The sequence below is a fragment of the Talpa europaea genome, assembly GCF_964194135.1.
Source record: "Talpa europaea genome assembly, chromosome: 7".
Lineage (NCBI taxonomy): Eukaryota > Metazoa > Chordata > Mammalia > Eulipotyphla > Talpidae > Talpa > Talpa europaea.
In genome coordinates this window covers 60,577,988-60,602,340 of record NC_140074.1, presented here as the reverse complement: position 1 = coordinate 60,602,340, position 24,353 = coordinate 60,577,988, and the positions used below count along the sequence as shown (strand labels likewise).

Sequence of the window (24,353 nt, the reverse complement as noted above, 5' to 3'; positions counted from 1 at the left end):
GCCGCCCGCTGCTCCCCTCAGCAGTGTACTTCGGTCCTTCTGCCTGCTCTGCTCCCCGCTCTGGCTCTGGTGAATTCTCTCACCCTCCCGCGCTTCTGACTGTACCCAGTGCTTGTATAAACAAAACAAACAAACAAACAAATAAATAAATAACATGCCTCTATTAAAAAATAAATAAATAAATGATGTCTACCTAGGGTGAAGCAACAACTGGAGACAGTGTGTGCCAAGAGGAGGGAACAAGCCTTCCCTTATGGCCTTTTGACCTTTCCAGATCTTGGCATTTTCATGTTACAATGGGTCCTAAGTGAGGATTAGTTTGAAGGGATATTTGCAGAAGGACTTTAAGATGGACAACAAATGTTCCTTGTGACCCCAAGCATGCTCACCCTTGCTATTGACTCTTGGCCCAAGTTGTTTCTGTGACGTGTTTCATAGGCCAGAATGTAAATAAGGTTGCAGTGGGACAGTGTGTCTTACAATGCTGAGTGAGGGAATGATGGCACCAGGGAGCATGTTCCCATCCCACGTTCAGGAAACTGAGCGCAAGATGGCCAAAGGGAAAGGTTTTTCAGCAGCTTAGCAGGTGAGTCAGAATTTTAGGTCTCTAAAGACAAGATGCTAGAAGACTTTGTGCTGTGCAGTAGAGCTCTGGACTTGAGACTGTAGATGGTGAGGAGCCAGTGAAGGGGAGGTGGCAATGTAGGTTTACATTTTAGAAAAATGTGAAAATCAACCCTAGTAGGGGATGCTTTGATCAGGCAGGTGCTGTTGGAGATATAGGACAAAATGAAGGGTGACTGGTTCGGTCACTCGGAGAATTTTGCTGAATTAGTGGAGGAAAGATGGATGCCTTTGCCAGTCCTTCCCATACCTGTACCCTCCACACCCTTCCTCGGGGCTCAACATGTGTTCATAATGTGGGTGTAACATCTTCCAGGACTTTGCCTCAGCATTTTCTCAGTTGCAAATCCTTTACCTGAGGGCAATTTCATTTTTCCTACCAGATGCTAAGAGATAATAGTCTTTCTGCATTAGAGTCACTCATCTCATAAGAATGTTGTGTTAATGTCTACAGGGAGGGAACTTGCATGGCCATGGGTGGGTCTTAAACAATGTGTCCTCGTCAGTTTGTGGGGAATATAGTCATCACTGGAGCCCTCGGGCAGGGAAAAGAACTGCTAGTGTCTTTTTAGGCGCTGTCAGAAATTACCGTCCATTTTGGTAGGGAATATTGACACGTATGGCTGTGTATCCCTTTTGTTCTCAGAGGAATATTGAAAGTCTTCGGGAGAACCTAAATTTCCAGTCAAAAGAGAATCTGTCTATGATGCTGGATGTCCTCTTGGAGCGTACAGAAGACTTCACTGATTATGCCTACACCAGCCATGAACACAGGGAACGCATCTTGGAACTGTCCACACAGGCGCGGATGTCACTGCAGCAGTTAATTTCTGTGTGGATTCAGGCTGTAAGAACTTTGATTTATCAGTGAAAATCTTATATAGTAGCTTTCCCCCAATGTTCACAGAGCTGTGGATGTTAACAAAACAACCAGCAGTGTGAATGTGGTCAGGACAGGGCAAGGGTGTCTGGTGCCTCATCTCCCTCCCCCTTGGCTGAGGCACCCTTCTGTCCAGCACTCACTGCAGTTGACATTTCCAGGCCAGTTGTCTCTTACCCTGGCCAGTCTGGATTCTGAGTCACTGTCACCGTTGCAAGCTGCACCTATTGCCCCCATTCTCCCACCAAACTCATCTTTGGAAAATTCCTCCCTAAAGTGCTTCTTCAGAATGAAGAGCAGAGGAGTAGACTCCTACCTAGAGGTTCCTGGGACCTGAATCTCATGGTTGGAGCCATGCAGATGTGCACAGTTCTTTACTCTGAGAACAGCTGAGTCACAGACACAACGATTTAGAAAACTTTTTGAGGTCTAGATGCAATGTAGACAAGAGTAGATCCAGCTGGCAGGTAAAAGACTTTTCACCTTTGTACAGATTCCTGGTCTAAAACTGGTAGGCCGCCACTTACCGAGTCTCAATATTGGCTGCTCGGTGCCCTTAAAAACATGCAAGTTCTTTGGGCAAGAGTGGTACAGACAGACAGAAGTGGGACAGCACAGGGAGTGTGCACCACTCTTCTAGAGCCTGGATTGCAAAATTGAGACTCCAAAGACATCTCTGGCACCATTTATTTATTTCTTAGACCTGGGTCATGACCAAAAAGTAGTTTACATGGTTTACGATATACAGCATGGATAGAGCAAATCTGGAAGTCATGAGCAAAAGCTTTGGCAGTAAAGATAAAAAGGAGGGTGAGTCTGGCTGAGAGTGTACTGAAGGAAGCAGCAGTTTACTTCCTTGTAAACAGATTGACGTGAATGCAGAGTAGATATAAATGACAGATTTCTTTAATAATTTTATGGCACCATGTCATGGCAAATGCTCACATTAGCAGGGGAACTGATCCTAGGGTAGACAGCAATATTTTGTGCTTAGCTTGATATCTAATCTCAAGGATAGATTGTTTCTGTGTTATAAGCCCAATATTCAGTATAAAGACTTACTGTGCGGATATGGTCCCTGGGTTGGAAATTTAATTCTATTTAAATTTGTAATTAGCACCTTACACCTATTTCACCAGCACCCGGGTCTCTGCTTTGACATACCAGACAAATTGTTCATTCATTTAATTTTTTCCAGCCCTTGTTACTGAGTGACTTTTATATGCCAAGCACTGGAAGTTTATTGATGAATAAGTAAAAGTTTTGTTTGCAAGAGTTTTGCAATATAGAAGAATGTGGGAAAGGGTGAGACAAGAACAAAAACGCTTTATAAGTATCCTGAGAGGCTTTGAAGGAGGATGAATCCGTCTTTAGGGAGAGGGATCAAGGCTTATGAGGATATTGGTATTTAATTTAGAATCAGTCATTTAAAGAAGTGAATACTCACTGCCCATTCCATTTGCTATGCCAGATACTGTGGAATCTGTGGTGAGCAAAATAAATGTGACCTCAGCCTTCATGGAGCTGACCAAGGCCTAGTGGGGAACATAGTCTTTAAATAAGCAAACAACAACAACAACAAAAAATTTCCTCAAACTACTAAAAATGGAGCTTCCATATGACCCAGCAATTCCACTCCTAGGAATCTACCCCAAAGACAGAAAAACATTAATTCAAAAAGATACCTGCACTCCTGTGTTTATTGTAGCACTATTTACAATAGGTAAGATATGGAAACAACCCAAATGCCCCAAAATAAATGACTGGATCAAGATGTGGTACATATACAGAGTGAAATACTATTCAGCAATCAAAAAAGATAAACTCATGCCATTTGCAGTAACATGGATGGAGCTGGAAGGCATTATGCTCAGTGAAATAAGCCAGAAAGAAAGAAAAAGAATATTGGATGGTTTCACTTATAGGGGGAATATAGGGGAACCAAACAAGGGATCAGGAAAAAAAATTATAGTAAATTAAAAAACAAAATTAATAGGCAACTACTAATCAAAGACACTCTGCAGAGGAGGAGGAGGGAGAGGGATCAAAACGGGGTGGGAAGAGCACAAGGGACTATGGTGGTGGTGCACAGGTCAATTGGTAGTGGAAATTTTATGGGGACTACACCTGAGAGGAGAAAGCATACATACACAAAAAGGAAGAATGATGTAAAATATATATATATAAAATAATAAAATTTAAAAATCAAAAAGTAAATGTACAATGGCAAACTAGGATTTTTTTTTTTTTAGAAAAGATTGAGGAGATAAGAGGGAGGTCTAACTGAGACTGTGATCTGAGAAGGCCATTCTGTGAGACATTTGTGTAAGGACCTGCAGATATTTTCATTTTAAACTAATCTGAATGAACAGGCAAGCATTCCAAGCAGAAGACAGATTAGTTTTTGATGTGATACTTTTACTGAAGAAAACTAGATTTAAGAAATTCACTAGTTTATGGAGTGGGAAAATACAACTAAATAATTAAAATTCTAATTTACATTCTAACCATAAACAAGGGAATTTCAAAAAATCTACTTTCCTTATAGTTTATAAATTGATATAAAAATTTATTATAATTCATAGTTCAACTAAAATTACAGATGAAAACTATGAGCTAACACTACACATATTCTTTTTAAAATTTTTAGCAAAGCATGAAAACAAAAAGCATTGCTGAAGAACTGGAACTTACTATTTTGAAAATCATCCATAGCCTCAACGAACTTAAGAAAGAAGTAAGTGTAGTTTGAAATTTAGCCTCTTTTCTTTGCTTCTTACATACTACATGGCCTGTGTGAAATCATTAGTATTAGTATGTGCCTGCACCCAGATTTAAAACATTTTCCTTTGACCTAGTTATTTTGAACCACTGTTTTATTAATGTCATCATCCTCAAAGCTTTTACATGAAATATTCACAGTAGCTTTACTTAGAATAGCCCCAAACTGGAAACAGCCTAGCTTTCCATCAACAGGGGAACTGATATTGGTAAGTGAGTTTTGGTATGACTGTACAGGTACTATTTAGCAGTAACCGTAACAGAATGTGTGTGTGTATGGTGGGGGGTGGGGGGAGGGTGGTTCCATTTAGAAGAAATTCTAGAAAGCACAAAACTAATTTATATTGATAATAATCAGGCCAATAGCTGCCTGGGGTCAATAATTAAAGGCTGTTGACCACACAGGGGCCTGGGGAAAATACTAGGGGTAGTGGGAATGTTGATTGTAGTGGTGGTTACATGGATTTAATGTCAGAACTCAACAAAACTTACTCTTGGTACTTACCCTTGGTAAATACTCTTGGTACTTACTCTTGGTATTTTAGGAGACGATTTAAAAAAAAAATATTCTTTTGGCTGAGACAATCTCCCTTTTGCTGAATGAAAACTTGTTCATCCCATGACTTCACTTGATCTCTCTCAGGTCACTGAAAATCACTTTAAGTCTGGGGTTTGCTTCTACTACATCAAAACTCTCTGTTTCTGTAAATAAAGTTTTGGGAATGTGGTCTTGCCCCTTTGTTTACATGTTGTCTATTGTTTCTTCATCCTAACCCAGAGTTGGCTAATTGTAAGAGAGTGTGTGGCCTGAGAAGCTTAAAATATTTATTATCTGGGCCTTTACAAAAATTTTTGCCAATCTCTGCTTTAGGTCATTAAACACAACCTCAAAAGTTATTATGTTTACTCAGCATTTCCATCTTCATTCAGTTGTAGGAACTTGTCCCTGCTCCTCACACCTGCGGCTTTGGGGAAAGTGTGTCTCTTGCCCCATTTTCACACCCTTTATGCCCATTATCGACCTCTGTTTCTGATCTTTGCCAGCTGGGACTCTGGAAGAGAAGAGAGCAAGTGGGAGATGGAAAGTTCTTAGTCACCATTACCCTTATGATAAGACTCTGTGGGCTCAGCAGATTTTGAGCTTGGCTTTCTATGGATACCTCCATGAGTCCGCAGAGGCTCCCCCATTGCTCCCACTTACTACAAGCCCTGCATGGTGTTGCTTCCTTTCCTTTGGGGGGTGCTGGAGGTGGGATGTGCAGCAATCACACATCAGCATTCCAGACAGATCCTCCTCACAGAGCCTCTCCTCTCCCTTATCTCTAATTTGTTTTCACATTTTTTGAAGAGGGTCAGGAATTCAGGAAAATGAAACTGGCTTTTGGATGTTTCTTTTATAAATCATACACATGGCAACCTGTTTGACCTCTCACTTGTTACTGACCTCTATTTAAATCTTTATTTTAACATCTTGTTAACCATAGAAGGGTGTGACTTTCTGTAATTTAAAAAAAATTGGCTACCATTTTAATTAGACTATTATTAAAACTGTGATTAGCAGTAGATCATAAATTCCTTTGACAGTGGCTTTCTATGAGCTTTATTTTCTTTACCTCTGAAATGGGTATAACAATATCAACCTAGAAGAATTTTGAGAAGGGATGTCTATGAAGCTGTTTTCAAGAGTGTACAGAGGAGGAAATTCATGTTTATTCGCTCTTCATCCCCTGGGGTTATTAAGAAGTTCTCTCCAGAACTATCTGTAAGATTTATGTGATTGTGGACTAGTCATTTAGCCTCTAAGAACTTATTTCATAGTCTAAAATAAAGGGCTAGCATTAGATATTTCCTAAGACCTGATAAACAAAATCTTTAAAAATTCCCATGTGGTATTTTGTTTCCAAGGAAAGTGCATTTAATGTCTTTGTTTCTGACTGTAATTATTCTCCCTTGATTGCAGGAATGCAGACTACCCCATTGTTAATTTCATAAAAAGTCCTGTAATTTGAATCAACATTGGATTTCATCCAGGAAAAAAAAAATCACTTCATTCAAATCAATTTAATTCAAAGTCAGATTTTCTTAGGACACTGTTATTTAAAATGATCTCTTTTCTGGAGAGAACACATCATTTAAAACCTATCAAATCATTAAAAAAATGTCAGGATAAGGGGAAGAATAAATATTGGAATTAATAGGGCCCAAAGATCTCCAGTAAGGGTGAGCATTGCTTAAAATTCACCCAAAGTCAAGTAAAACCCAGGATATTGTTACTCTTCTAGCTGTCATTTCTCCTGTGGTGTAGTGTGGTTCTAGAGCTAAAGAGTAAAGTTCTGGATAGCAATTATAGATAGACAGTCACCAAGAAGGGTTTCTCTCACCTGGGTGCTGACTGGACAACTGTCCCTTGTCCAGTCTGTATGTCATTTCTGCCTTGATACAGGTATTTAACAGGATTCTGTTGAATATATAATTGACTAGATCTCATTGCTACTTTTTCAAAGGTTAAAACAGTTTTAAATCTATGAAAAAAAAGCTATTGATCATTTACTGCAACTTTAAGCATTTTTTTAAGTGAAAGGAAAAAAAAAAAACTGTGTGGAAAGAACTGGAGGGATGTAGGATGGGAAAAGGGACTGGGTACTCTGCCACAAGGTGATCAGTTCATCTTCTATAAACAGCATTCTGTTTATACAGAGGTGTGGCAGTAACACCACCCTTGGGAGAACTTAGAGACTCCCAGTGCTGTATAGGACATGCTATCACCAGTCATTTTTAAACCCCTTCCGCCCCCACAAGAATCAAGTGCTGCTGCTTCCAGGTTGCTACTGTTTAGTTCTTATGTGTTCATGAAATGCTTGTTCACCAAATCTTACTATTCTCTCTTTCATACCTCTTGCCCTGCAACATCTGAAGCTTCATAATACAGCAACTCAGCTGGCAGCTGATCTCTTAAAATACCACACCGATCACGTGACTCTAAAAGCGTTAAAACTTATTGGCGTAGAAGGAAATATAGATGGTTTGACTGAATATACCTGCAAACTCTCGGAGCAGAAAGAGCAGCTTGTTGAGGTGAGTAATACGTTTGCTCGTTATAGACACTTCCATTTAGTGGCAGCTGTATTGTCATCCGAGAATATTAACACAAATACAGGTTTTGGTTAATTTATATGAATATCTTCTCTCCTTCGGAATTCTAAAGGTACAGTGTTTATCTTTTCTATTCTTACAATGATCTGGCCTCCAAAAACAACTAACACAAGCTACTAGAATGCTTCTTAATCTTCCCATTCTCTCAGAGAGCTTAGAAATTGAAATAGAGCAGCTGAGACATGTATTGACCTTATTTCTGTTTGAATCTGTGAGATCTCAGCAGGAAAGAGATGGCACACTTGAGCTGGGATACTTAAAAGAATTTTCTAATAAAGGAGCTCTTTACAACCACATAGAAAGTGTGTGCAATAATTTGGGTCAGTGATAGTAGAGCTGATGTCACTCTTAGGTCCAAATTGACAGGGACAGTCAGTGGTACTGGGAACCGGAAGGTCTTAGAGTCTTCAGAGCTGTCCTGACAAGTTGTGATTTCTGAAGTAGACACAAAGTAGCCACAGTGCCCTGCAGGGTCAGCCGATTAGATACAAGTCCTTACTCTACTCATCCCTGCTGCTTTTTTCCCCAGGCCTCTTATTGGCCAAACACAGCGGTAGGCCATATTGGCCAGTCCCCCAGGGTGGGAGGCAAGTATGAAAAGGGATACTGGACGTGGGGGGACAGAAAAGGCATGCAGCACATATTTCTTCTCTAGCCTCCCCTTTGCTGCCCAAATCTCTGTTATGTTGCTGATGCTTTAATTGCCATGTTTGTAATAATTCCAAGTATTGCTTGATATTCTAAGTCTTCTACCTACTGAAAGTGTCAGACATCTGTTACTAAGAAAGATATCTAGGTAAGTTGAATTTACCGTGTACATATGGGGTACATCCTGCATGTGTAGAAATGCTCAGGTATGAATCATTTTGCTGTCTTCCTATTTCTAATATATCCTGCTCACAGAATCTCAAAGACTAAAGTTAGAAGGAAACTTTAGACTATCCAGACCTGCTGTGTCTCCTTTACTTGTTTATTCCTGCTAGGGAATATTCTTAAAATGACTGTAGGTATATGTCCATTTTAAAGTAGATGTGATTTTATCTTTTATAGTTTTTAATGATACAATTGCTACATAATATTGTGTAAGTTTAATACAACAATTTGATATATGTACTGAAGTGTTCACCACTAGAAGTTTAGTTAACATCCATCACCTCACATGGTACAGAGTTTTTTTTTAAGATCTGCTCTTAGTAACTGTAAAAACTACGAACAGTATTGCTGACTATAGTCATCGTATGACTACCCCAGGTCTGTTATGTTTGCAAACTAAGTGTTCTGATTTTAGGAAAGCCTGCAAATTATAGGAATCCTGCAGAATTTTTTAAACTATGTTTTAAGTTTCATGATTTTTCAATCATTTTCTCTGATATAGGCTCTCTACTCATTACATTTGTCTTGCCTATTCCAATGTTATCTCCAGTGAAAGGTGTGTTGATTAATCTGGGTGGAAATGTTGTTTGTTGGTAGAATGTGTAATTTGTAGTCACTTTGACATAGTTTAACCGAGAGATCTTGGGAAAGTCACTTATCTGAGCTACGTTCCCCTGTAAAATGTGTGGGCACTATTAGACACTTGGAAAAATTCCTCCCAGTTCTAACATTTTGTGATCACCTTGCCTTGATCAGAAAGGAAGTAGAAGCAATACACTATAACCTTATTTATTCCTGCATGGTTCCTAGACCACAATCCAGCATTATCATGATCTCAGTGATATATAACTTTATTTTTAATAAATAGGCTTGATAGTTTCCGATAAGTTATATGTGTGAAGTTCTGTTTCCTTTATTGATTATAAAATAATACTGTGTATTGTGAAGAGTGACCCTGTGAAAGTTGAACTAAAGAAACGTTTCCTTACAGACCTGTCGACTGTTACGTCACGTGTCTGGGACAGAACCTCTTGAAATTACCTGTCTACATGCAGAGGAGACATTCCAGGTCACTGGCCAACAGGTATGAGCAATAGCAAATTGTTTCTTCTATATAGGTGTCTTTTGTGAGTGTCATAACGAATTGTGTGGAAGGAAGACATAAATGGTTTTGTGTAATTAGAGGCCAAATCTACCTTGAGAAACAAAGATAATGGGACTTTCTCTGGTAGTGTGGCTGGATAGGTGACATTCAGTTGGGTTATCTGGCCATCTACCAAATGAGAGATTGGCCCCTTCATTAATATCTACTTATTTAGTCAACCTTTTTATGATTAATTTATTCATTTTTTGTTGAAGTAACATTAGTTTATAACATACAGGTCTCAGGTGTACAGCCTTGTATCTATTTTAAATGAATCTATTTACAGCAAGATACAGATTTGTACATGTACTATAATTTCTACTGATTAAAGTACACATATCTAAAAAAATGCCTATATAGAAATATGCAGAAATGAAAGTTCTTGTGCTTGTTTGGGAGAATTGTGATTTTTTTTTCCCCTGAATTTCCTATAATATTACTTTGTATAATTTTCAAAGACCATTAAGCCACTGGCATCTAAATTAATACTGTCCCTGTCATATTAATCTAAGGGGATAAAGTGAGGGATAGGACTTCCTTTCTTTTTTAGGTAAGCTCTAAAATATAATTTACAAAGTGCACTTGTTTCATTTTCATAGTCGGCCCAAAGAACTTAACCGCTAATTGCAATTTTGGGTGGTAGAAGTGGAGCCCCTGGATTAGTTGAGCACAGCAGGATTGGTGGTGTATGCCGCTAGCTGAGCTGCACTGGGTGTTGGGGGCATCATTATATGTGTACCTTAGAGACCGGTGTCAGATGCACAGAAGCAGGAAATGTAGGAGTGAGTCTCCGCAGTGATCAGCTGCTGAACATTTTCTTATAACCACAGGAACTCTGCTCATTGGGAGAAACCAAGGTTCCATACTCGCTTGGTCACTTGGCAGTCATCCTGCTTGCCTTGGCTTTTAAATGTATTTTAGTAGAACTAAAGGGGTAGAACTAAAGGACTTTCCTGCCATTTGCAACCAGCTTGTTATTCCTCAGGCCCTACTTGCTATTTGGTTTCAATTCTCTGCTTACTGCCTTTATTGCAGCAGGAGTATTGCAGCCTTATTTTCTTCCCCAGCATGGTGAGAGAGCCTGTTATCAACTTCTATAACTTGGGAGGCTTTTTCTGTTCCCACAGCCTCAGCTTTTCCTCCTCGCCTTTGCCATCTGTCTCACAAAGGGATAATTTCAGGCAATAGAGCATGCCTCTGGGACAGTTTGCATTATTTCTGGATATCTATGTTTTAGCAATATTGTTTTTATGTTTCCTTTAAAATGTTAGATCAAAAAAAAAAATGTTAGCTCACGTTCAGGGAGTAGTTGAGGAGTCTGCACACAGCCTGGTGGTTCCTGGTAGAGATGGGACAGTGCTCCCCAGCCCATAGTCATGTGCACACCTTCCCTGAGTATGGGGAGCCTTGTTCTCATCAAGCAGGCACCTGCTTGCCTGGCCCTGTGCCTGTGGGGCTGGCCCAAGCAGGACGAGCATCTAGTTCTCATTTTCTTAAAGGCAGCGTGACTAACCACATCAGTTTTCTGGAAGTTCATTTTATATCCAGCTCCTAATATGGCTTTGACATCTAGTAGCTATAAAGTATTAATATTGATCAATTGAGTACCTGATGTAACATCCTCAGTCTGTGAGACCTACAAGGCAAACAGAATCAATCAATGCCTGTTGTCCTGACTAGCAGTGAATGTAGCAAAAGGGAAAGGAGATAAAATGCACACATCAAAACTCCTAATTCCGGCCCTGGATCTTTCTCTCTTTGTATGCTTTATTGAATGAGTGATCAAGAAATTTCAGTAAGCTTTGTTTGGTTGGTGGGTTATGTTTTCAGGTGAAGGTAAGGTATAATTTCTATTAAATGTCAGGTCACTAAAACAAAGAAACTGACCAAACTAAACCCACAGGGTGGTGTAAAAAAGTACTGAGATGGTTCCTAACCACTTTCTTGTGTCTTGTGAGAGGCAGTGTGATATGTTGGGAAGAGTTCGGGCTTTGAGTCAGGCAGATCTAAGTTCCCATATCAGCTCTGCATACACTAGTTACATGATATCGACCAAGTTACTTGGTATCTCTGAGCCTCATTTTCTTTAGCTGTAAAATGGGAATAATGCTTCTTTGGGAAGGGTAGTGTTTTGTTTATTTGTTTTTGAGGATTAATGCTTGTGTCTATCAAGCACCTAATACAGTGTCTCAGGAATGTATCTATCACTACACATAGGTATGTGCATCTGAGACTACTACCCTCAGTACTACCACTGCTACAACCTGTGTGCCACTACTACTGCTACACTACCACCACCACCACCACCACCACCACTACTACTGCCTACTACTACTGCTGCTACTGCTGCTACTACTACTACTACCACTATACCACCACTGCCACTGCCCATTATTACTACTATTGCTGCTACTACTACTGCTACCACCACTATTGCTGCCACTTTTATTATGTCTACTATTACCACCACTACCATTACCACTGCCACTACCACCACCAACACTCCGACTACCTCTTCTATGGAGTATACAGCACACTCTTTGTTATCTGTGCAGAACTCTGAATTGCGCTATGGAAATCATTTCGTTGAAGAAGTTTTCCTTGACTAAAGATAATTGCTCCCTTAATAAAGATTTGTATATACTAGGACATGCTGTTTATCTGTAGATCAAATTATAAGAAGCAGTAAGTTTTGTTCTATTATCTCTATATTGTTTAACAGGGACTTATGTGTAGAAATTGCTTCAAAACTTTTTATTGAATTGAATTGAACATACAGATTTAAGTTTGGTCTCTGATGTGATTCTGATAACTGAGGTTTTTTTTTTATATTTTATTTTATATAATTCTTACATCATTTTTCATTTTTGCACAATGTATGCATTTTCATTTTGGTTATATTCCCCATACAATTGCACCCCCCCTTACTTTGATAACTAAGGTTTTAAAAGTCACACCTGTGTATATTGTGTTTCCTTAGATAATTTCTGCTGCTGAAACATTGACATTGCATCCTTCTAGTAAAATCGCTAAAGAAAACCTAGATGTATTTTGTGAAGCTTGGGAATCCCAAATTAGTGACATGTCACCACTGCTAAGAGAAATCAAAGATGTGTTTGAAGGAAGACGAGGTGAGAAACTGTCCACTTACGAAATATACTATTATTTTAATTCAACTTAGTTAGTTTTTTATGTCAAATCTCAGATACAAAATGAATTATCTTTTTACAACCCAACTGGTTATTTTTATTGTATAATTTCTTCCACAAAAATATGAAAATATTAATTGTCCTTTATTTTAGTGACAAAGCAGTAAAATCTGTTGAACAATTGTGTTGTGATTTATTTGAATTAATATTAACACACTAGTGTTAATTATTAACACTAGAATTAATATTTGAATTAATATTAATACTCTAGTTTTCTTATTGAAGTTGTCATTTCATATTTCTTCTAAATTGGTTTTAGTTTTAGTATAAAAGCTCTTCTGTAAACAATAGTTCTATGAGTAATTCTACTAATTTCATAATGAAATGAATGTAGTTATTTGATTTTTGAATTGCTTTCCTTTCACTTGTATGGAATCTCTTTCCTTGATGACTACATAATCTTGGCATATTTCCTGTGGTGGGTAAGTTCACTGGTATTTCTGCAATATGTAGAATAATACCATACAGTGTATGGGAAGGCATGAATTTTTACTCTTAATTTTAATAGCAACTGGCAGTTATGGCAGTTGTGTTTTCCATTATACTGTGTGTTTTATTATTTATTTTCATATGTTTATGTTTATATATATTTTTCCCTTTGAATGACTTTTGTTAGTGTCAAGCATGCTTGTTTTTTTTTAAAAATAAAATGTCATTTAAAGTCATAAAAACATCAACTTATGTATTTTTATTGAATATGAACACTTAAACAGTCCATATTTTTGGGAATATTTAGGATAAATACTGATTTGCTTTAAAATCTGGGAATGGTATACTTTATAGATATAATATCATTTAAAATATCATAAATGTTTACCATACTTTTACCTTTAATGATCTTTGTGATAGTTAATGTGAATGAGATATCATTTTGATGCTTTGAGGAGATTTTTATAGTTATGTGGATTTTGATATGAAGCAAGTTTCATATATAAAAGAGAAAGTGTTACAGTTGATCCACTTAGGAATTGTTTAGGAAATTTGGAGGGCAGTGGTGTGGTGTGGTGTGGTGAAGGACACCTGGCCTGGGTCTCCAGGGCATCTGCAGGCCCACTACTTCCTTAACCAATTTTAGCCAAGCCCTCCCCCTCTGGGCCTGGGTGTTCTCTTCTCATTGGTGACGACCTTAGGTTGAGTGATCTCAGAGGTTCCTGCCAGCTCTGAAAGTTGTTGGGAATGCTGCCCAAAGTCAGTGAGTGCTCTGAACGCTGGGCGTGGAGGTGCCCCTAGGTGGGCATCCATCAACCTGCCTCTCTTTAATATTATCTTCCATTTTTGTTTGTTTTTAATCAGGTGTCACCAGTTCATGAAAGTAAGAGGTTGCAGGGGGTGGGTAGGAGTGGCAGAGGGTGGCCCTCTGTTTTTCTGGCATGTGATCCAACTCCAACCATATGTAAAAAGTGTGTTGTAGAGCATCCCACTAATAGATACAGCCATTCCAAAAAGAGTATGGCTCTTAACCGACCGGCCAGCAGGTTCTCCCCTTCTCTCTGGCAGCATTCAACTTGGTACAGGTTTCTCTCATACTGTTTTCAATGCATCCTTGTTTTCATTCATATGAACTTGGGGCTTGGCTGAGTCATCATTGTTTAAGCTCCTTCTGTGTCCATGGCCAGCAATTTCAATGTTATCTGCCCCTGGAAAGGAAACTGAAGTCCTCTTTGTTCTAGTCTCTTTGACATGGGGTTCTGATTCTTCTTCATCTGTGTATCTGGGGTCCTTGAAGTTTCTAAGCCAGGCTGTTCTTGGTCTATCTTTTTCATTCCTAGTAAATAAAGGATTATAATCTCATGTATTATAATCTCATGTCCAGGGACAAAATGGGATAGAAGTCCAAGGTCAGGCTCTGAAACCAGACTATGGCCTTTCCCACTTCCTAATTAATCTTGCTGTCCTTCAGCTTTCATATCAGCAAACTGGCGGTAACAATGACATAACTACTTCATGGGAAGTGGGGGTGAAGATTAAATAAAATAAATAAATTTAAATAAGTTCCCACAAATACCCTTTTCCTCAACATCATTGTCTTCCCTACTATTACCTTACACTAAAGCTAAATCACTGAAGTGAAAACATGGGGTCCATTCCCTTCCCCTTTCCCCCCCAGAACTCAGCCTTTTCTGCTTCTTCCTTCTCTCCCATCTCCTTTCCCTTGCTCCTTGTTTTGGTACCAGCCTGTCTGACGCTTTGGTAGAAGACCGAGCCCATGTCCCGTCCCCGCGGAAGAGCTCCTGCCCTTGCTTCTCTGTGCAGATGAAGCTCCGCTGATGTCATGGGGAATCGCCACCCTCTGAAGGCTTTCTCTCACAGCACAGCTGGTGCAGCATGATCCAGTGCTCCCTTTTTTCTGTCTCTGAGATTCTTCTTTCTCCCATCAAAATTAGCCTCTTTAAAAAACAGCTTGGGAAGTTCAGTGAAAAATAAAACCACAGGCTCCTCGGGTCTGTGGGGGTCAATGTGATCGTTCAGAGACACCTAACCATAAAGGTACAACCATAAAATAACAATAGCTTCCACCTCTGATGCCACTTACTGTAGGCCAGCTACTTTGACAAGTTCCTTGTACCCATCATCTCATTAGCCCTCTCAGTAACCCTGTGAAGCAGGTATTCTGTGCACATTTTATTTCCAGAAACATGAAGCTTAAAATAATTGTCCCCAGGGTGTGCCTGTGAGTAAATCTCACTGAGGTGTGAGTGATGCCAAAGATGAGGTTTAACCAGCCACATACCAGGGGCCACCTGTTAAACTCCATGCCAACCCTAAAGTGTTCTAGAGAGAACAGACCAACTCTGGGAACAAGACCCAGCTGTGAGTTCTGCATTTTTTTTTTTTAATCTCCCCACACCATTCCAGAAATGATAGGCAGATCCTAATCTTAGGCAGAACACAGAACAAGCAAGTGAGCACAGGGAGACTAGACTCTTATTTTGGTCAATGCTTATTAGCTAAAGATCGGGCTGAGTAAATGACAGAAGAGATAATTAGGTAGAACAATCTATTAGTAAAGGTGATCTGGGCATATTACCTGGCTTCCTGAATTTTAGATATTTTTTTTTTTATCTCAGTGAACAAAAATGAAATAATTTATCATGGTGTTTGCATTATAATTAGAGGTGGCAGATGTTTTGTTCTCCCTTTCTCATTGTGTGCCCTTGAGCAGGTTCCTTATCCTCTGTCCCACAGTTTCCCATCTTTCAAACAAAGAAGGTAGACTAGATCAGAGCAGGCAACATATATCGTGAGTGTTACCACTCCTCTTTCCAACTCCCTCTTAGAAGTTGCTGTTTGGTGTCGGTATTTTGCTCATGCTGCTCTCACACATGGCTCCACAGTCTTTTTAGCACAGGTTTTAGCATCCACTATGGGTAGACCAGACCTGAAAGAGAAGAATACTATACTTTTTTTTTTAAGATTTATTTTTTATTTATTTATACAAGCATTGGGTACAGTCAGAATCGCGGGAGGGTCAGAGAATTCACCAGAGCCAGAGCCGGGAGCAGAGCAGGCAGAAGGACCGAAGTACACTGCTGAGGGGAGCAGCGGGCGGCAGGAGAGGTCTGCGTGCCATGTGGGACCCTCCTCCGGTGTCCGGGGAGCAGCTGGGGCTCAAACCGGCGCTGCAGAGGCTGCGGGCAGCTTTGCAACTCAGCGCTCAACCACTGCGCCCCCGGGGAGGCCCAAGAATACTATACTTTTTCTGACACTACATGTCACTGGGGTTTCTTACTTTCAAGCTGAATACTAGGCAGATGATCTCTTCTTTAGCTTTAGCTAAAAATTTTTGCCTCAAAAATTAGGATGTTATAGATAGGATTTTTGAGGTTCTAAGTGACCTGAAGACCATCCTCTGTTAATCCTCTCAGAGCTAAATCAGTTACTTTTATATCAGGGCTAGGAGGCAAGGCATAGAAATAGCCTTTTCCTCAAGTTTTATTTCTCTCTCACATTTGAGATCTGAAAACCATAGTAATTTTTTCTTACAATTCTGACATTACAAAGGAATGATTTGAATCATAAAGCTATTCCCAAGTGCCATTAGCTGACTTTTAGTGACAATTCATCTTCTAGGGCAGCACTGTCCAATAGGAAAATAATGTGAAGTGTATTTAATTAAAAATGTTCTAGGAGGCATAAGAAAAATTAAAAAAGAAACAGAGGAAACACATTTTGATAGCATTTTAATTTAATCCAATATATCCAAAATATTGTTTTACTTTATAATCGGTATTTTAAAAGGATTAATGAAATCTTTCATAATTTTTCCTTTGCATTATAGACTTTAAAATTCAGTATGTATTTTACACTTACACCCATATTTCAATTGAGCCTGGCCATGTTTCTGTTATGCAGCTAGTAGATTCCATATTCCACAGCACAGTGGAACAGGTGCATCCTGTTCATGTAATAGCCATTTTGTAAGAAAGAGCATGGTTTAGTGCTTTTGCATTACATTTGCTTTTATTAGGTGGAACCATATGAAATTGCTGTTTTTGTATTTCAAGATGGTTGATATTAGCAACCATTTTAATTACATGATTCTACTACTTAATGTATTAAAACTGAACATATTTCCTTTCCTTGAAATCAAGAAACAATTACTGTTCAAATCTTATCTCCAGTTCTTTCCCCAGATATAACTAATTTAAAAAAAAGCTTGTCATCCATTGTGACCTGACTTTATACATGAGCCAGAAGCAGGAAAGATAGAGCACAGGGGTAAAGGGGGCATTGCACATCACCTTCCTTTCCTTAGTTATTGTGCTTCCTGCTTTTTGTTAATTCCTACTTTTTACATCAGACTTGTCCTTTTCTCCTACTGGGAGAATGCATGATGAGGTTAGCTGTAAAAGTTTTGGTCTGGTGCTTGCAGAAAAAAGAAGCAAGCACTGATAACTAGTACTTATAAAAGAAGAATCTAGTTTTATTAAAGCAGGCAGCTGCAAAAGAAGGAGTGAAGCTGGTTGTAAATACAAGTAAATGTCAGGGAGATCTCTTGCCTTTCTGCTTTTATGTTGGAGGAGACAGTGACTGGCCAACCTTGGTGCCTGAGAGATGCAATGTTTACAGTCCTTATGTCACCATCAAATTGCAGTTTTATTTCTGAACCACATAATAAGATTAAGTTGCCAAAAATAATTATTGATAGTCCTGTTTATTTACTAATATTTAAAAAATTAAATGTGAATAATAGGAAATTTGTTTTAAGTTATATGTATTATTTGTAGGAGAGAAGTATGGCTACCTTTCACTTCCAAAGTCAATGGTAAGTAGAGTTCTTTTGTATATTTCAGAATGTTTTTTATTCAGAATTCAAATTAATGATTTTTGTTATCTATTGCTACTCATCACCCTTAAGTGGCATTTCAGAAAATGTTAGGATATTCAATGTTGATTCTTCTGAGTTATTGAGCAGTGATCTAGATATAGGCCACACTCTGATTACTTGTTTTGGGTTTGGGAAGTTGAAGGAACAAGTGACATTTTACAAATAGTAAGAAGTCATGATTTTAAGTCAGAGGTCTTTTTATTCTCCATATTAGGGGTCTAAACTCAAAAGGTCATATTAGAATCATTTTGTACAGATCAAGAACTTTCATAATGCTTTCTACCTTGAAAATATGTCACATATAGGAGAAACATATAATATATTATCTGGGCATTGGTCCTTGCACCCCTCTTGGGAATGGAAATCAAAATCTGATTCTATAATGCTCAGCGAAATAAGCCAAAAAAAGAAAAAGAAAAATACCGGATGGTCTCACTCATAGCAGGAATCTAGAAAACTTAAATAAGGGACCAGGAAAATGAATAACTATAAGAAAGTGAAAATCAAAATCAACAAAAAACTATGAACCAGAGACACTTTTTGGGGGGTGGGGGGTGGGGGGCGGGAGGGGAGGGATTGGGGTCAGAATGGGGGGGTTGCAATTGTATGGGGAATATAAAAATAAAATTTATTATTTAAAAAAAAAATCTGATTCTACTTATGTTTGAGGACTTGAAATATTTACCTTCATGAAACTGAAACTGATGCCTCTGACTGTATTTTCCAACAGTGTCCACTGGATGGCAGGCTTGATCATCTTATAAAGATGATATACTTTACAGGCAGTTCCTTTTCAGTTTCTGTTAATACTTTCATAATAATAATTTGTAAATACATTTAAAAGAACAAGATAGGATGTAAAAAATCTAAATAAAATAAGACCTCCAGGGTATTCTTTCTTAAATGTTTGGTATAGTCTAGTAGACTAAGGAAGAAGATAAAGATGGTGAGTCTTTTTTTTCTGTGTGTGATGCTGCAAGGAGAAACTAGTTCCAGAAATCATTGATCATCTCTGTTTAGTTTTAATACTAAAGATGACTTCTATTTGTATGTTAGTGATGACTTCTATTTGTATGTGTGTAACTTTATAGTTCCCCTATATATATTTTTTTTCTGTCCATTACCTTCTTTTTTTTTTATAGTAAACAGCATTAGAAAAATCTCAAAAAATTTGTGTTAAATGAGCAAATACAACCAAAGGGAAAGAAAGAAAGAAAGAAAGAAAGAAAGAAAGAAAGAAAGAAAGAAAGAAAGAAAGAAAGAAAGAAAGAAAGAAAGAAAGAAAGAAAGAAAGAAAGAAAGAAAGAAAGAAAGGAAGAAAGAAAGAAGGAAAGAAAGAAAGGGAAAAGTCGAGGCTGTCTATTCTACAGTGAAACTGGTGACAGTATAGTTAGCTTGTTATAGGTAACAAGTAGTGGTAATAATAAGGAAAAGAACAAGGAGGGCCTCCCCAGTGGCTCAGTGGTTTGAGCACAGTGCTGTAAAGCTGTCCGCAGCCTCTGCAGCATGGGTTGGATTCCCAGCCGGCCAGGGAGATTCCCACATGGCACGGTAGACCTCTCCTTTCGGACCTGCTGCTCCCCTCAGCAGTGTACTTCGGTCTGCCTGTTCTGCTCCCTACTCTGTCTCTGGTGAATCTTCTCACCCTCCCATGCCTCTGGCCCATGCCAGCTACTGTATAAATAAAAAATAAATCTATAAAAAAATTTTTTTTAAAAAAGGAAAAGAACAGGAGGTACATATAAACATCCACTGTATTGGTGGTGATCTGTATTTTAGGCTAAGCACACGAGTATGTTGCTTTATTATAATTTATACTCTACATTCATGTGTGAGGATGTACTCAATTAAAAAATTTTAAAAGGTTGACTCATGAAAACATTTTTACTTTTTTAAATTAATATTTTAAAAAAGGGCTCCCCGCAACTCAGGCCCCTGCATGTCCACGAGTCCCTATAGGGAGAATCCCGCTGGATCTCAGAGTGAGGGGAATGCCCACCCTGGGTGCTGTCTCCAGAGAACTTCTCGATATTGTTGTGGGTAGTGGTTTCTGTTTCTCAAGTAAATAGGCATCTGAGGACCAGCCAGGTAGCCTGACTATTGTACAATTTTTATCCTCTCCTCGAGAAGTGTATTCTTAGCTCCGAATAGCCTACATTAGAAACAAACTTGCTGTTTCAGAAGTAGGGGTCCATCAAATATGCTGGTTCAAATATTAAATCCTAAATTCTAAGTATAATCTCAGTACATTCTGGGGTACAGGATTAGGCATTGGGATGTCAATGAGACTGGGAGGCTAAAATTTACCCTCAAAGGACAAAATCGGTGAAAGGAACACAATTTCAGAGTCTTGATATTAGGAGTATATGGAAATCTACATGTAATGACTAATTTTATTTCATCATTTCATAAGAATAACTCAACAGAGCCCAGGAAGGTTTGAGAGTATAAAAACTAGAGTCTGAGAAGACTGCAAAAGTCTTTAAGTCCTTTGAGGGTACTGTTCTGCCTTCTCTGGACCCAGATTTCTAACTCTCTACCTGTTCAAAGCTAAACTTACACACTGGTGGAATATTGGCAATTACTTGTTTAATTTAACCAATTTAATATAATTTAACACTGAAAGTGTTAAAAATCTTATTTCTTTGTTATGCTTTCTATGTACTGCTTTTTAAGAAATTTAATCTTTTTATTGTCACAGAAGAATAATGCAAACCTAAAATCACTAAAGACAGACAAGCCTGACTCTGAGGTAAGAACCTTTTCTTTGCAGTGGTTTCACATTCAGTCTTGCTTTTCCATCAACAATGACTAAATTGTTAAATCAAAATCTGTGTTTTATAGGAACAGGCCAAGGTAGCAAAGCTTGGACTGAAGCTGGGTCTGCTCACTTCTGATGCCAATTGCGAGATTGAGAAGTGGGAGGATCAGGAGAATGAGATTGTTCGATGTGGACGGAACATGTCCAGTGTGGCCTATTCGCTGTATTTATTCACTAGGTAAATATAGCTTTTGTTGTAAACAAAATGTGCCATGTTAATTGATTGGTGAAGGTCAGTTACAAGTGTAAAAAGACTATGGTTATAAGACTATAAGTAGTTCTTATGACAGTTAAGTGAATGCAACAAGAAGACATTTATTTCTTGAGAATTTAGATTTAGAAGAGATTCTCTTTTAGGTTTGCATCCCATTCTTTGCATAATTTTGAAATGATTTTGCATTCTGCTTTTTTTTTTCATCCTGTATATCCACGTCTCTCCCAGCCAGCATTAGTAAGTTTAGAAAACATGCCTTTGAAATCTTTTTTTTTTAAGATTTATTTTTATTTATTTATTTATGCATAAAAGAACTGGGATGTAGGCCAGAAGGGCAGGGGGTGAGAAGATTCACCAGAGACAGATTGGGGAGCAGAACAGACAGATTTACTGAAAAACACTGCTAAGGGGAACAGCAGGTGAGACAGGAGAGGTCTGCTGCTTCATATATAGGTTAGCTCCCTCACGGGATATTGAACTTAGGCCGAAGAAGTGACAGTATGATAGCAATGAGACTTAACCCCTATACTACCAGGGAGGCCCCTGCCCTTGAAGTCTTTATACAAGTGATTGATTAGACGCAGATCAAAAGTAATGGTTTTCCTGGACAATTTTATAGCGCTTCCTTGGCTCTTATTTAAGGTTACCTTAGTAATTTGGGTAACTTCTTAGTAATTTATATATAACAACATTTTTATAAAGTTATCTTAATTCTTATAAGTTAATGATTTACATATAATTCATATTTCCTTTATTTAGGATTTAACTAGAGTTTTATTTTTTTTTTTTAAGATTTATTTATTTATGCATACAAGAACTGGGGTACAGACCAGAGGTGTGGGTGGTGAGAGGATTCACCAGAGGCAGAGAGGGGAACAGAACAGGCAGACTGACTGAAATACACTGCTGAGGGGAGCAGCAGGCGAGCCAGGAGACATCTGCTGCACCATGTGGGTTGCTCCCTGGCCGGGGATCAAACTTATGCTGCAGTGGCTGCAGATAGCTTCATAGGTTGCGTCCCAACCCCCTGTGCCACCAGGGAGGCCCTTAACTGGAGTTTTAGTTAAAAAAATTTTCAAACTACCAGAGTTTAATAGTTTTTAAAGTGTTCTTGGTTCATAATTTCATTTGATCCTCACAACAGTTCATCAAAATGGGAATAAATTCTGCATAAATTACAGTGGTTAAGGGGCAGAACCAGCAACTTGTATTTCAGATCTTCTCATTTGTACCTGGTCCACGTCTCTTCTTAATGCATTTGTAGAGTCTGAATCCTTTTTGGTAGTTTTCCATCTGATATTCCCTAATCCTGTAACAAAGACTGGTTCAGACTTATTATCAGGGCCTCCCTGGTGGTGCAGGGGTTAAAGACAGCACTATCAAGCTACTGCCAGCCACTATAGCACAGCATGAGTTCGATCCCCGGCTGTCCAGGGAGCAACCCACATGGTGCAGCAGACCGCTCCTGTGTCTTGGGCTGCTCCCCACAGGAGTGTATTTCAGTACATCTGTCTGTTCTGCTCCCCACTCTGTCTCTGGTGAATCCTCTTACCACTCGCAGCTCTGGCTCACACCCCAGTTCTTGTATGCATAAATAAATAAATCTTTTTAAAAAAGATTTATTTATTTATTTATTTATATAAGCACTGGGTACAGTCAGAAGCGCAGGAGGGTGAGAGAATCCACCAGAGCCAGAAACAGAACAGGCAGATTGACGAAGTAAACTGCTGAGGGGAGCAGCGGGCGCGGCAGGAGAGGTCTGCGTGCCATGTGGGACCCTTGCCAGCGACCGGGGATTGAACCAGCACTTCAGAGGCTGCGGGCAGCTTTGCTGCCCAGCACTCAACCGCTGCGCCACCAGAGAGGCCCACAATAAATAAATCTTTTTTAAAAAAGACTTATTATTAGATTCACATGTTTAATTTATGAAGCAAAATCAAAAAGCTTAAAAAGGAAAATTCAGCATTCAATATTATTCCTGAGATTTTGGGATCTGTTAATACACAAAATGCTCTAGAACATTAATATTATAAAATCAATTTCAGGTGGTAACTTTTTCTTACCTCCTTAATAATTCATTTTCTTTTAGGGGAGAGGGGCCACTGAAAACTTCCCAGGATTTAATTCATCAACTAGAGGTATGTTTTATTTCCATTTTATGCTACTTTAATTCTGGGCTAAAAGTGGGTGATGACTAGTTCTCTAAATGACTTACTGTATCCTGTTGTATGCTTAGCTGTGCACACACAAGTGTACTGTAGAGCGATACACAAGTGCACAAGCAGAGGACCGGCAGTAGCATTCTGTGCAGCTTTTTTGGTTATCTTGTTGGAAAAAAGTCAACCACTGTCGGAACAAAGTAGAATGAGCTTTGAGAGTCAATGGATGTAATCATGGTTTTGGTTTTCCTGGCTAGGTGAAACCAATTCATTATTGACTTGGGATGAATAATATTGACTTCATGGCCCACATGAGAGCAGCTGTCCTATGCTTGAGGCCACGAGAGTCCTGAGTGTATGCGCCCTTCTTTTCTTCCGCATCCCTGATGATTCAGGGCATCCAGGGAGAGACAGCTTTGCTGAGAGCTCCCACCATGCGCTCCTGTGTGTGCCTCCTGATCCATGCCGAGCCCACTGACTTGTCCAGTGCATGTCCACGTAGGCCTACTTCTAATGGCTCCCAGCTAGAGGCTTTAGATGGCCGGTGGACGGCCGCACTCCTTCCTTGTGTTCCCTCAGTCTCACATCAGTGTTTGCCACTCGTAGAACCAAGAGCGTCTCAGATTGGACATCTGACATTTCTGCCATTTTGCCACCTCACGTGATTTCCTTTGGCATTCCCAGCTGCCCCCATGTGTTTTCCCAAAGAATGCTGAGCCTCTTTGGGAGGGGTTTCAGCTTGAGAGGACAATTGTCCACAGTATCAGCAGTATCAGAAGAATTACAGAACATCTTTCTTTTGGATTTTTTTGTAAAGTTGACTATAAATGAGCTATTTGCCTTAAAACACTTGAACTAAATTCCAGATTCATTCCTTTCCATATGGTCTGTGTCCATTCAAAGTCACACCACACCATAGAGATAATTCATTGCAGAAGACCCACTCCTCACCTTCTTTCTGTGTGAGATTATTCACTAAACCAAAGTCTGGAGAATTGTCTGTGAACTGGATGAGCACAGAATGTTTACTGAGTTTGTCCTGTGTGTCAGACCCTGGGAATAAGAGCCCTGTGGAGAAAAGTGAACAAAACCGAGCCCTCACTCCCATGGGGCTTACATTCTAGTGGGAAGAGCTAGGCCACAAAAAGTTAAGTGTATAATGTGCA

At 39.0% G+C, this 24,353-nt stretch overlaps 1 protein-coding gene across 1 annotated transcript in view; it reads left to right on the top strand.

Moving 5' to 3' along the window:
• The window catches only part of CTNNAL1 (catenin alpha like 1), a gene marked incomplete at both ends in the record, with an annotated part of 49,395 nt that extends 26,068 nt beyond the window's left edge, over positions 1-23,327 (top strand). Inside the window, 10 exons of the mRNA XM_084237801.1 lie at positions 1,271-1,471; positions 4,155-4,241; positions 7,202-7,360; positions 9,303-9,395; positions 12,436-12,586; positions 17,893-17,930; positions 20,695-20,745; positions 20,838-20,992; positions 23,118-23,166; positions 23,265-23,327. Of these exons, the coding sequence (XP_084093927.1) occupies positions 1,271-1,471; positions 4,155-4,241; positions 7,202-7,360; positions 9,303-9,395; positions 12,436-12,586; positions 17,893-17,930; positions 20,695-20,745; positions 20,838-20,992; positions 23,118-23,166; positions 23,265-23,327 (1,047 nt within the window). The remainder of the gene's footprint in view (positions 1-1,270; positions 1,472-4,154; positions 4,242-7,201; positions 7,361-9,302; positions 9,396-12,435; positions 12,587-17,892; positions 17,931-20,694; positions 20,746-20,837; positions 20,993-23,117; positions 23,167-23,264) is intronic.
• Positions 23,328-24,353: the final 1,026 nt, after the last annotated feature.